This window comes from Somniosus microcephalus, chromosome 19 (genome assembly GCF_052327205.1).
Source record: "Somniosus microcephalus isolate GS21.2 chromosome 19, FLI_Smic_1.0, whole genome shotgun sequence".
In the NCBI taxonomy this organism is placed as follows: Eukaryota; Metazoa; Chordata; class Chondrichthyes; order Squaliformes; family Somniosidae; genus Somniosus; species Somniosus microcephalus.
Window position 1 is genome coordinate 40,893,038 of NC_141005.1, and position 12,778 is coordinate 40,905,815.

Sequence of the window (12,778 nt, forward strand, 5' to 3'; positions counted from 1 at the left end):
TTTAACTGGCACGTTTTGGGCCGTGTAGGAGGCCATCGCCTCTGGCATACGAGGGTCCCATTAAAATGCAAAAGTTGGTGTCCAATGATGCTGTTTGGGCCCTGACGCTGTTTTAACCCCGAGCAGTGTAAGTTGTGCGCATTACCAACCGCGCCTGTGGATTCTGCGACATGGATCCAGGGCCAGAAGAGGCCCAGGTAAGTAAAAAATGTAACTTTTTGAAGGTTTCTGTAACATTGCCCGACTCTTGCCCCACCTCAGCTCATCTGCTGCTGAAACCCTCATCCATGCCTTTGTTACCTCTAGACATGGCTATTGTAGTGCACTCCTGGCTGGCCTCCCATCATCCTCCCGCCATAAACTTAAACTAATCCAAAACTCTGCCACCCGTGTCCTAACTCGCACCAAGTCCCGTTCACCCATCATCCCTGTGCCTGCTGACCTACATTGGCTCTCGGTCTGACAACACCTTCATTTTAAAATTCTTATCCTTGTTTTCAAATTCCTCCATGGCCTCACCCCTCCCTATCTCTGTAACCTCCTACAGCCCTACAACCCCCCCGAGATATCTGCGCTCCTCCAATTCTGCCCTCTTGAGCATCCCTGATTTTAATCGCTCCACCATTGACGACCGTGTCTTCAGCTGCCTAGGCCCTAAGCTCTGGAATTCCTTTCCCAAATCTCTCTGCCTCTCTACTTCTTTTTCCTCCTTTAAGACGCTCCTTAAAACCTACTTCTTTGACAAAGCTTTTGGTTATCTACCCTAATATCTCCTTATGTGGCTCGGTGTCAAATGTTGTTTGATTATGGTCCATGACACGTTTTACTACATTAAAGGTGCTATATAAATGCAAGTTGTTGTTGCTGTTATGCGCCAGGATGAGCAGGAGTATCTCCTGGGCCCCACAAAAAATCCTTGGACCTACTCAGCCCCGAGCCTCCCTTCCCTTTCATGTGACCGTGATCGTCTTGGACCCCTCCCCCCCCCCCCCCCCTTATCACTCCCCTTATGCTGAGAGCCATTTCCTTGGATCCCTGGTGGCTGTAATTTTCCACTCCTGCCCGCCGGCCACCTCGTCATTCCTGCCGGGTTCGGGTGAGAGCCCAAAGTGAAAAATTAAAATGAGGCCTGGTAGTTAAAATGGCCCCGGCCTCTTGCCGCTGCTCTTGTGCGAGCTTGTTGCTCAAACCACCCGTTCCCCCACTCTCATACGCTGCATTCTCGCCCCAAGTTAATATCAAGGCTCTTGTTTATAATTCGCTGCTTATTTGTTGTTGAGCTTTTACATGCAAGGAGGCAGCTTTTAGGAACTTGAGAAACTTCTGGGTATCAAAATGTTTTAAGCCATGAGTTGAATTTGTTTTTTCCTAGAACTTGGTGGACGTGGACATCTTCGATGCTACTTTTGGTCCCCCAACTAATAATGGTTTTGTGAAAGATGATCGGTAAGGCGGCTGAGCTTTGAGAGTGACTGGGTTTATTAAGAGATGTTGTTTAGTTTAAATCTTACATAGTAATTTGTGCATTCTTCCTGCAGAGACCTTCAGATTGACAACCTGAAGAAAGAAGTGGAACTGCTGAAAGCTGAGATAGAAAGAGTAAAGTCTGAGGTAAGGTCCGTTTTGTCGGATCTCCTCCTGAACCAAGAGAAAGGATTAATAAAAAGTAAAACTGCAAGAAATTGCACTTCAGAGGTGGTGCAATGTGAATGTTATGTGCTTCTAAGCTAAGTACCATTTTATCAGTCTTTGCACTATGTCCACTTAATACCACCATTTCAGTGAGTTTACTTTCACATCAAACTCTCATTTCCAGCAAGGAAGAATGACTAAGTATAGTGAAGACATGCCTTTGTTACCTCTACGCTCCGCTATTCCAACGCTCTCCTGTCCGGCCTCCCACCTTGCACCCTCCGTAAACTTGAGCTCATCCAAAACTCTGCTGCCCGTCTCCTAACTCGCACCAAGTCCCATTCACCCATCACCCCTGTGCTCGCTGACCTACATTTGGTTCCTGATCTGGAAACGCCTTGATTTAAAAATTCTCATCCTTGTTTTCAAATCCCTCCATAGCCTCGCCTCTCCCTGGGCAGGATTTTCATTGGGCCGTGGAGGCGGGATTGGAGGCGTGTGGGGGGTTAAAATCCCGAAATCGGGGGGGCACGAACCCATCCCGCCCCCAACCCGCCTCCATGCCAGTTTCAAAGGAGGCGGGTACCCGACCCGCACTGGGACCCGCCTCCCTGAGGCGGGAAGGGGATTAGTGCCAATTAACTGCCTGTTAACAGGTAGTTAACAGGCAGTTTTTAGCCTAATCCCTATTTTCATTCTTGAAGTGTGGGATTCCCGACGGCTCCAAACCACGCCAAGTTAGCGAGGCGGGCCGTCGGGCTGAAGGGCTTGGAGGGGTCGAGATGTCCGGTTTTCAGGTGAGTGATGGGTGCATGAGTGCAGAGGTAAGTGTGTTTGGTGTGTTTAAAGTGTTTAAAGAAGTTTTACTTACCTTTACAGCCTTCCTTCCTTCAGGTCTCGGGAGTCCCTCATCTCACCGGCACAGAAAGCAGAATGGCCGCGAGCTGTTAAAAATTGCAGCATTCAGCTTTCTGTTCCGGGGAGATCTCTAAATCATCCTGAGAGGAAGGAATTAACTTAGAGTACAGACTGTCAGTGTTTGACAGCTTCAAACAGCTGTGAAAAGCTGATATTTCATCTGTCAAAAGCTCTTGACAGATGAAATGTCAATCTGTTTCGTCACCTGTTGCCGGGTGGCCCTTAATTGGCCTGCTGAGCTCACTGGGTGGGCTCAACAAGGTCAATCAAGTCAAAATCGCGTGGGTTGGCTACAACTCGATAGAGGCGGGACTACAACCCCGAAAGTTGTAGTCCCGCCTCCTCAATGAAAATCCAGCCCCCTATCTCTGTAACCTCCTCCAGCCCTGCAACCCTCTGAGATCTCTGCGTTCCCCCAATTCTGGCCTCTTGCGCATCCCCGATTTTCAATACTCCACCATTGGCGGTCGTGCCTTCAGCTGCCTAGGCCCGAAGCCCTAGAATTCGCTCCCTAAACCTCTCCGCCTCTCTCTCTCCTTTTAAGATGCCCCTTAAAACCTAGCTCACCTGCCCTAATATCTCCTTCTGTGGCTCGTTGCCCAATTTTGTTTGGTAACACTCCTGTGAAGCGCCTTGGGATGTTTGATGACGTTAAAGGCGCTATATAAATGCAAGCTGTTGTTGACTGACCTCATTTCCCCTTCCCTTCCCCCAGCCGAGTAATGCTACACGTTAAAATTTGTTGTAAATCGGTGGTAGGTAGCTCTTTGGAATTGTTTTGGCAAATTCAACCTACATTAGAAGCTAGTAGCATAGCACAGCAATAACAAGGCTGTGGAAGATAGTTAGCAACAGATGGAGTTGCTGATTGAAAAATGTTGTTCTAAAATAGCAGCTAGTCTAAAGTAGAATTGTGATGTCTGTGGTGGTGCATCTAAAACTAGTCTGGTAGCGGTGTGCCAACTGCCAAGGTTCTCTTGAATTTATTCAGAAATAAATGCAACATCGTCTCCATGTCGAATTTAGTCGCTTCCTAAATTCAGTGTGTCTGCAAGCTGTCTAAACGTTAATACGCTAATACTTCTGGATTATTTAACTTTGCATCGATTGTTTTGTTCCAAGGTATCCACACAATTTTCATTTAGATTTTTTTTAATGATTTTCTGACATAACATCGGGGGTGAAAATATATTTGTTTCAAAGTTTGCTACGGCATTGGCAAAGTCTGTACAACTATTGTTCACAAGAATTCGCAGCTTCTATTAATTACTCTTGGCTGCGAGTCCAAAGGTTGCGGGCAAGCCAGCTACAGACTTCTTCACATAATGTAGTGCAGCAATGAGGGAGTGCTGCATTGTTTGAGGCACTGTCTTTTGAATGGGATGTTGAACCGAATCTCCGTGCATGCTCTGTTGGACATTAAAGGACTTGTGATACTTTTTTGATGAAGAGCAAGCTATTCTCCCAGTGTCCTAGCCAACATTTCTCCCTCAACCAACACCACCAAAACAGCTTAGCTACTCATTCATCTGATTTGCTATTTATGGGACTTTGCTGTGTGCAAGTTGGCTGCTGCAATTGCCTGCAAAACAGTGACTACACTTCTAAAAGTAATTAATTCTTTGTGAAGCACTTTGGGACATCCCAGGGATGTGAAAGGGACCGTAATGGGCAAAACTTTCAACTTTGGCAGTGGTGTAAAACTGTCGGTATCAGGTTGGCTGCCTGTTATAGACCCTGCCCGATTATCCGATCCGATATCGCCAGTTTCACGTCCCCGCCCTACAAATACAAGTCTTTTTGACAGGTGAATTAACGCTGTAATCCTGCTGGGGTACGGTAGTCCAGTTATGGTATGGGACTGGCAATCTAGAAGTTGTGAGTTCAAACCCAACCATGGCAAGTTGTGAAACTGAATTGATCATTTGTGGTTTATCACCAGAAAAAAAAAAAATAACCATAGCCGCTGCGGTTTAGTTGTAAAAACCCAACTGGGAACCTGCCACCTGTACATGGTCTGGTGTACAACGTGACTCCCGACAACACTATTTTAGTTAACGCTTAGTGACGTAAGAAAACTACTAGGTACTTGGTCTAAGCGTTAAACAAAGCTTTAATCAACTGTTTTTCAACATGGAGGTCTAGTTGTGTCCTTCACTAGTTCCTGTTAAAGAATGTCCTGAGCAAGCTGGGCCCATGCCCGAGTATTTATACTCTCCCTGGACAGCGCCACCAGCAGGCCGCCCAGTATTATTACATAAGTCATTTTCACATGAATGACAAGATTCATGTCACGTAGTGCTCTCAGAGCAATGTATGATATGCCAAATAACATAAGTATGACTCTGAAATGTAATTATGTTTTATATTTTACCAACTAGGGATGGGCAATAATGTTACCTTTCCAGCATCATCCACATAATAAATATAAAACAAACTTTTCCTTCCCTGAGCAACTCTGCCTAAATTTTGTTGTTCCAATTTGACTTATCAGACAACTGGGGCACTGGTGGCACAAAACCTACAGATTCAGGGACAGTTTGGACATCTGCTTTCAGGTTCGGTGAAGGCGGGAGGGGGAACTTCCTGATCTTCAATTACAACGGTGTATTTAGGTAGTCACATTTGTCGCATTGTAAATAAAGGAATGACGAACACTGACTTTGTTAATGACTAATTAGCCAGCCAAAAGAGATGAATCCTTTTTTTAGGTTTTGGCATTTTAAGTGGGGGGGATAAACAGCTACGTTTTCCATTAATTTTATCTTTTTTGCTAGGCCCAGAAGTACATTGCACAACTGAAAGCCCAGATTAACATTTTGGAGACGGAGCTGGAGGAAACGCGTAAGCTGAAGCAGAAGGCGCTGGTCGATAACGAAGAGCTGCGGGTCGAGCTGGAGAACCTGCGGAAGCAGAAGGGTGATACGGATAAAACACAGTTCTTGCTCATTGAGACGGAGAGTGAGTTGTATTCTTGCCATATTCAATATGATGTGGTCACTAATTGCTGCTGATCCAATGGGTGTGGCTTTCAGATCCAATTGGTGCCAAGTCCTTGGAACAAACCCTGCTTTACTGTCCTACTTGATGACATCCCAGTCCCCATGCACAGCCTGTCCCTGTTTTTCTCTGGCCAGTCCCAGAGCCTAACCTTTCCCTACACATTGTTTGCTGCCATTCATTACTAGCCTGAAGCCCAACAGGGACTGGACATTGTTGAAGTCCTACCCTTGAGGACCAACCTTTCTCATTCATGAACTGATGGTTACGTACCTGAGGACCATTCTTATATAAAGTACTACACGTTTTTCATGCCCGCTACAAACTGAGGCAAGGATTTACCATTAACGTGCGACTCAGACGGAAGCAGCCGGCGATCTTGAATCCATTTACATATTTTATTTTAAGTGGAACGATTAGTTTTGATTGGCTTTTCCAAACTAATCTTGTTGAAGCCTTCGCCTCTGCGTGTGTGTGTGTGTGTGTGTGTGTGTGTGTTCTTCTTAGGCAGTCCCTTGGAACTGAGGATGACTTGCTTCCACATTCAAAATGAGTTCTCAGGTGACTGATGAGTCCAATGTGGGTCCTACAGTCTCTGTCACAGGTGGGATAGATGGTGGTTGAAGGGGCAGGTGGATGGGCTGCTTGGGTTGACTTGCGCTCCTTGCGCTGGGCTTCCGCTTGCTCCCGGCGAAGAGACTCGAGGTGTTCTGCGCCTTCCCGGATGCTTCTCCTCCACTTTGTGCAGTCTTGGGCCAGGGATTCCCAGGTGTCGGTGGGGATGTTACACTTTTTTTCAAGGAGGCTTTGAGGGTGTCCTTGAAACATTTCCTCTGCCCACCTGGGGCTCTCTTGCCGTGCCGGAGCTCCGAGTAGAGCGCTTGTTTTGGGAGTCTCGTATCGGGCATGCGGACGATGTGACCCGTCCATCGGAGCTGATCGAGTGTGGTCAAAGCTTCGATGCTGGGGATGTTGGCCTGAGCAAGAACACCGACGTTGGTGCGCCTATCCTGCCAATGGATTTGCAAGATCTTGCGGAGGCAGCGTTGGTGGTACCTCTCCAGTGCTTTGAGGTGCCTGCTGTACATGGTCCATGTCTCTGAGGCATACAGCAGGGCGGGTATCACTGCTGCTCTGTAGACCTGCTCTGTATGTGTGTGTATAGGTGTGCGTCACTTGTGTTCTTCTTATCTCTGCTGGTATCAGCAACATGAAAATGGGAAAAATAGGTGGTGGGAATGACACTAATTCGCATCCTTTTGTACCTGAAAAAAAAGGGGGGGTGAGGAGAAGAGCAGAGAGATTACAGATAACTCTAACTTTGCTCCTAGCTGCGGTTGATGGAAGCTTCCCAGCCAGCCTCATTAAAGTGTATGTGAAGCACTGATTGGTTTGTTCTTCGTGTTTTTATCCTAGTGAGACAAGCTATAGAACTGGACTTGACTGTCATTGTTTTGTTTGTATTCTATTCTGTCCCGAGTCTGTGCACACATCACTGAAATCTCACCTGAGAACTGGAGCGATCTCTGGGTTCACTTTTCACTCCATGAACATAAGCAATCCACTTAACAGCCAACTTATTAAAAAAAAAGCCGATTAAATCCATTGGGGGAAAAATTCAGTTGGTTGCGCCTCCCGTTAGCACCTTAAGAGGGCGCTAATGGGACGCAATGCAACTAGCGCCCGGGCGCGGCACTGCCCACGCCTCCCGCAAAATTTAGCGGGAGGTTAGTGGTGGCGCTAACCGGTAGCGCCCTGCGGCACTGCGCCGCTGGCGATGACGTCATTGGTGTGCGCAGCACCCCGTTCACGCCCCCGCCACGATCTTCAGGAGCGCCCCCTGACTTACTGCCGGACGCTATGTCCGACGGGGTCAGGGGGGCGTACCTGCGGCTGTGGAGGCGCAATTTAAAGGCGAGGTGTGGGGTGGCCATTTTTGTTGCTGGCCGTCTGCCAGCACCTGCCTGCGCTCCCGTCCCAGACCTCCTGAAACGCCCCCCACCCCACCCCCGCAGAGTGCTGGCTGCGCTCCAAGAGCCCAGCACTTCTCTTGAGTGCTGGGCTCTTTTGCCTGCACTCCCGATCCCCGGGGGCCCAGCTGGGCCCCAGGTCACGCTGCACAAGGCCCCTCCCCTTTAAGAAGGGGCGGAAGGCCTGCAATACACGCTGCGGCACATAATGCCGCAATATTGACTCACTAGCGCCCCAAGAGGGAGGCGGGGCGCCTCCAGTAGCGCCCACTTCCCTCTTGGGGCGCAACCACTCAATTTCCGGCGCGGGGATGCTAATTTTTCCGGGGCGCTACTTTTAGCACCCCGGCGAAGTTATGGGGCGCTAGTCAATTTTTAGCCCATAGACTGCACCCACTAGCTGGTCTGAAGCTGTGTTCCAGTTCTGTTCTAATGTCACCTGAATTACATTTGCAGAGAAGATCCAAGCGAATGAGCAGCGCTACAATAAACTGAGAGAAAAGCACGGCGATCTCGTCAACACCCACGCAGAGCTCCTCAGAAAGGTAAGGCAGGCCTTTCATAGAAACATAGAAGATAGGAGCAGGAGTAGGCCATTTGGCCCTTCGAGCCTGCTCCGCCATTCAATGAGATCATGGCTGATCATCCAAATTCAGTACCCTGTCCCTGCCTTCTCCCCATTTCCCTTGATCCCTTTAGCCTTAAGAAATATATCCAACTCTTTCTTGAATATATTTAATGAACTGGCCTCCACCGCCCTCTGTGGCAGAGAATTCCACAAGTTCACCACTCTCTGGGTGAAGAAATTCCTCCTCATTTCAGTCCTAAATGGCCTACCCCTTATCCTTAGACTATGACCCCTGGTTCTGGACTCCCTGGCCATCAGAAACATCCTTCCTGCATCTAGTCTGTCCAGGCCTGACAGAATTTTATAGGTTTCGATGAGATCCCCTCTCAATCTTCTAAACTCCAGTGAGTATAAGCCCAATCGACACAATCTCTCCTCATACGTCATTCCTGCCATCCCAGGTATCAGCCTGGTGAATCTTCGCTGCACTCCTTCCATGGCAAGAACGTCCTTCCTCAGGTAAGGTGACCAAAACTGCACACAATATTCAAGGTGCGGTCCCACCAAGGCCCTGTACAACTGTAGCAAGACATCCTTGTTCCTGTACTCGAACCCTCTTGCTACGAAGACCAACATACCATTTCAGTGGGACTGGACCTGGTGCACAATCCATTTCAAAACCAGCAAGACTATTTTTGTGCTTGCTTGAAATTGAACTGATGTGCACTTGATCAGTAATTAACCTTTTACGTTCTGTTTGTTTCGTAGGTTTAAGGTGTCAATCTGGTCCCCAGCAGAGAGAGTTGGATTGAAATTCATCTCTGCTGACCAGCTGTTGCTGCACACAGTGTTAGACATTTCATGTGCCCAGCTGTAAATTTGTATTGATGTTGCAGACGTTTAAAACAATGGTTTAGAATTAGGCTTGGGTTTTGTGATCCTGATGCCTGTGGTAAACAATTTAAAATAAATGGGTTGCAATCGAAACATGTCTAGTTACGGGACCGAATTCCTCCCTTCCTCAGCAGTTGACTGAAGATTGGAGTTTACTGATGTTGAAACCATTTAGGCAGAGCTTGAGGCCTTTTTCTGAAGGTGTTGCTTAATTAACTGCATCTAGTAAAACCTATCCAGAAACTGTTGTGGCAGGTGGAGTGCTGCATGTTTGTCTGATACAAGCACCTGGCTTGCAGAGTGGAATGTGTGGCATGTGAACTGATTGTTTGTTTGGGTGTCAAAGTCAGTTGAAATATTTATCTGATTTTTAAATGCGTCGTGGAGAACTGATGTAATCGCACTAACTTTATTGCTTTCTAATGTGTCATCTCATGGAATGAGGCCTAAGGGGCTTGTTCTTTACAGCTTCTGTGTCGAGAACAAAACTTGGACCTTTACTGTGTCTTTCTCGATCTTACAAAGGCCTTTGATCAGCAGAGAAGGCCTCTGAAAACTACTGGCTTAAGTTGGCTGTCTGAAAAAGTTTATTCAGATGATCCGTGAGTTGCATGATGATTAGAATTATGGAAGGTGATGAAGTTTCCAATGCCTACCACCCTGAGAGTTGTGCTCTCTGATCCCCCAATGACCCCGGGGGTTGTGCTCTCTGATCCCCCAATGACCCCAGGGGTTGTGCCTCACTGACCCCGGGGGTTGAGCTCTCTGACCTCCCGCCTCCCCCCCCCCCCAACTGACCCTGGGGATTGTGCTCTCTGGACCCCCCCCCCCCCACTGACCCTGGGGGTTGGGCTCTCTGATCCCCCACTGACCCTGGGGGTTGGGCTCTCTGATCCCCCACTGACCCCAGGGGTTGGGCTCTCTGATCCCCCACTGACCCCGGGGGTTGGGCTCTCTGATCCCCCACTGACCCTGGGGGTTGGGCTCTCTGATCCCCCACTGACCCCAGGGGTTGGGCTCTCTGATCCCCCACTGACCCCGGGGGTTGGGCTCTCTGATCCCCCACTGACCCTGGGGGTTGGGCTCTCTGATCCCCCACTGACCCCAGGGGTTGGGCTCTCTGATCCCCCACTGACCCCGGGGGTTGGGCTCTCTGATCCCCCACTGACCCTGGGGGTTGGGCTCTCTGATCCCCCACTGACCCTGGGGGTTGGGCTCTCTGATTCCCCACTGACCCTGGGGGTTGGGCTCTCTGATCGCCCACTGACCCCGGGGGTTGTGCTCTCTGATCCCCCAATGACCCCGGGGGTTGTGCTCACTGACCCCGGGGGTTGAGCTCTCTGACGCCCCCCCCCCACTGACCCTGGGGGTTGGGCTCTCTGATCCCCCACTGACCCCGGGGGTTGTGCTCTCTGATCCCCCAATGACCCCGGGGGTTGTGCTCACTGACGCCCCCCCCGCCCCCCACTGACCCTGGGGGTTGGGCTCTCTGATCCCCCCCCCACTGACCCTGGGAGGGAATTGAAGGTGGTCAATTCTTTATAATCTCAATGAAAAGCTAAAAATGTGGCAAGTTGGGCAGCATCTGTAATCCAGGAGAGTTGGCAACCCTACCCCACACACAGGCGGGAGCGGATGGGTGGGAATTTAAATCCCATTTCACACTCCACTTCAATGATAAACGACAGAGCGAGAAAAATTGAATTCGAGGAGGAAAAAATAGTTCAGCAGCGGTTTCCAATCACATCAGTCCCAAAATGTTTTGATAATTCTCTCACTGGTGGACTACAGACTTGGGAATAGATGGGGTGAAATCCGCGGGGGAGGGGGAGGCAAATGGAAAAAGGAATGGATTAAAATAATAGTTATGACCAGTACGTGCCTAAAATGGTTACTGCTGCAGCCAAAATGCAAACAGTTATTATTGCCTACGGTGCTCACACAGGCTCCAGTGCAGCCTAACCTGCTAATGGAAGCCCTCTCCCGTGTTTATAAATGGTGTTTATTAGCCTCCATTCCTGTCTGCCAGAGCGCCACCACCTCTCATTGCTCCACGGGCGCTGCCCATCAATTCTATGTTCTATTTTCTCCCGGGTTGCTCACAGCAGGGCCCCAGAGATCTATCCTCAATTCCACGAGACTCCCAGACAATCCGGGAGGGTTGGCCACTCTATTTGCCGTCTGTGCAGAGTTAGCTGATCAGGACGGAGGTCAGGTGGCTATCATATGGTCTCAGCGCTCCTGGGTTAGAGAAGAGAACGTTTCCTTGGGCTCCGCTCCAGATCACTATCCAGCAGCCACTGGCGGAGGCGTGTGTGTGGACATCAGGCACTGCTGTGATCGAAGAGCCTGCCAACCCTCGCCTGTTAAGGCTCGCACATGAAGAATGGCCACTTGGGTGAGGTACTAGTGGGTGGCTGGTAGCCATAGACGTGTACCCCAGTAACGAACTGATATCTTTGGTGGGGTGGGGGGGGGCAGAGGGGGGGAAGGATTGGATTCCTTTACCCTTTGCCTTGTTGGAGTTGCTCTGTATTAGGGCTGGACACCATAAGAGTTACTGGGCTTAAACATACTTCTGTGTGTTGTGTCAAAGTTCTGCTCTATTGTGCACCTGGTGTCTAGCAACATAACCTTCTGCATATTCTAGTGATTATCGCATTTGGACCCATTTATTTATATGATGATTGATTCAAGATTATTTCAGCCAGTTGGAACAGGTTGTTGGCACATGTGTGTTTGTTTGTAACACACTGTGGCTTTTCTTCAGATGTTTGGTCTTCCATAATGGGTTAGTGGGGTATGCGTGTGGGGGTGTTCTAATATTTACCTCATATGACTGTTTGAAAGTATGACTACAATGCCAATAACTTATCTATTGCATCATGTCATATTTTCCCATTACAGGGATGAACCAGATTCAGAACTGCAGTGACCTACACTGGGTCAGTATTGGTTAATCCAGCAAGGCTCTCAATTCAGAAACTCTGGGTTTTGATGCCAGTTGACCTGCCACTTTCATTTTTTTGTCTCATAAATTTGGCGGCACCTCCACTTTTTTTATTTATGCTGAATTTCAGCAGGTTATTTGACCTATTGAAGGACATGACAGCCAAACCTGGTCCTCGCCATACAAGCACACAGGGATTTAAAAGAAAGAACTTGCATTTCTATAGCGCCTTTCACTACCTCAGGACGCCCCAAAGCACTTCACAGCCAATGAAGTACTTTTGAGCCGTAGTCACTGTTGTAAAGTAGGAAACGCGGCAGCCAATTTGCGCACAGCAAGATTCCACAAATGCTAATGCGATAAATGATCTAATCATCTGTTTTAAGCAGAGTCAATAGTAACATTCAAAAGAGAATTGGATAAATACTTGAAGGAAAAAATTTACAGGGCTATGGGGAGTGGGATTAATTGGACAGCTCTACCACAGGCACGCTGGGCTGAATGGCCTCGTTCTCTGCTGTATCATTCTATGACTCAATCCATTAAGAGACACTCGATAGCAATCCGAATGGAAACTCTAGCTCATTTCCTCCTCCTCCGCCCGGGGACACTGTGTATTGCCTCCAGCTCCACTGCTTCCTTAGCTGAGATTGGCCAACTCCATACAGATCCGGGATCAAACACGCAACCTTGATCTGTATGGCTCAGTGCCACACAATATAACGCATTTAATGAGCTATTGGGAGAAATATATTGATTGCAAAGTGGGACAGAATGCTGCTTGTGCTTGTCTTCCTCATTTTGTGTAACTGTTCTTTGCTGCACTGGTGGGAGAGTTGCTGAGAT

At 48.6% G+C, this 12,778-nt stretch overlaps 1 protein-coding gene across 3 annotated transcripts in view; it reads left to right on the forward strand.

Moving 5' to 3' along the window:
• LOC147104380 (huntingtin-interacting protein 1-related protein-like) overlaps window positions 1-12,778 on the forward strand; it is a 171,187-nt gene that overhangs the window by 115,105 nt on the left and 43,304 nt on the right. For all 3 annotated transcript variants that reach the window (XM_085961679.1, XM_085961677.1, XM_085961678.1), the window contains 4 exons: window positions 1,373-1,446; window positions 1,539-1,611; window positions 5,328-5,511; window positions 7,977-8,065. In XM_085961679.1, coding sequence (XP_085817805.1) covers window positions 1,373-1,446; window positions 1,539-1,611; window positions 5,328-5,511; window positions 7,977-8,065 — 420 coding nt within the window. The remainder of the gene's footprint in view (window positions 1-1,372; window positions 1,447-1,538; window positions 1,612-5,327; window positions 5,512-7,976; window positions 8,066-12,778) is intronic.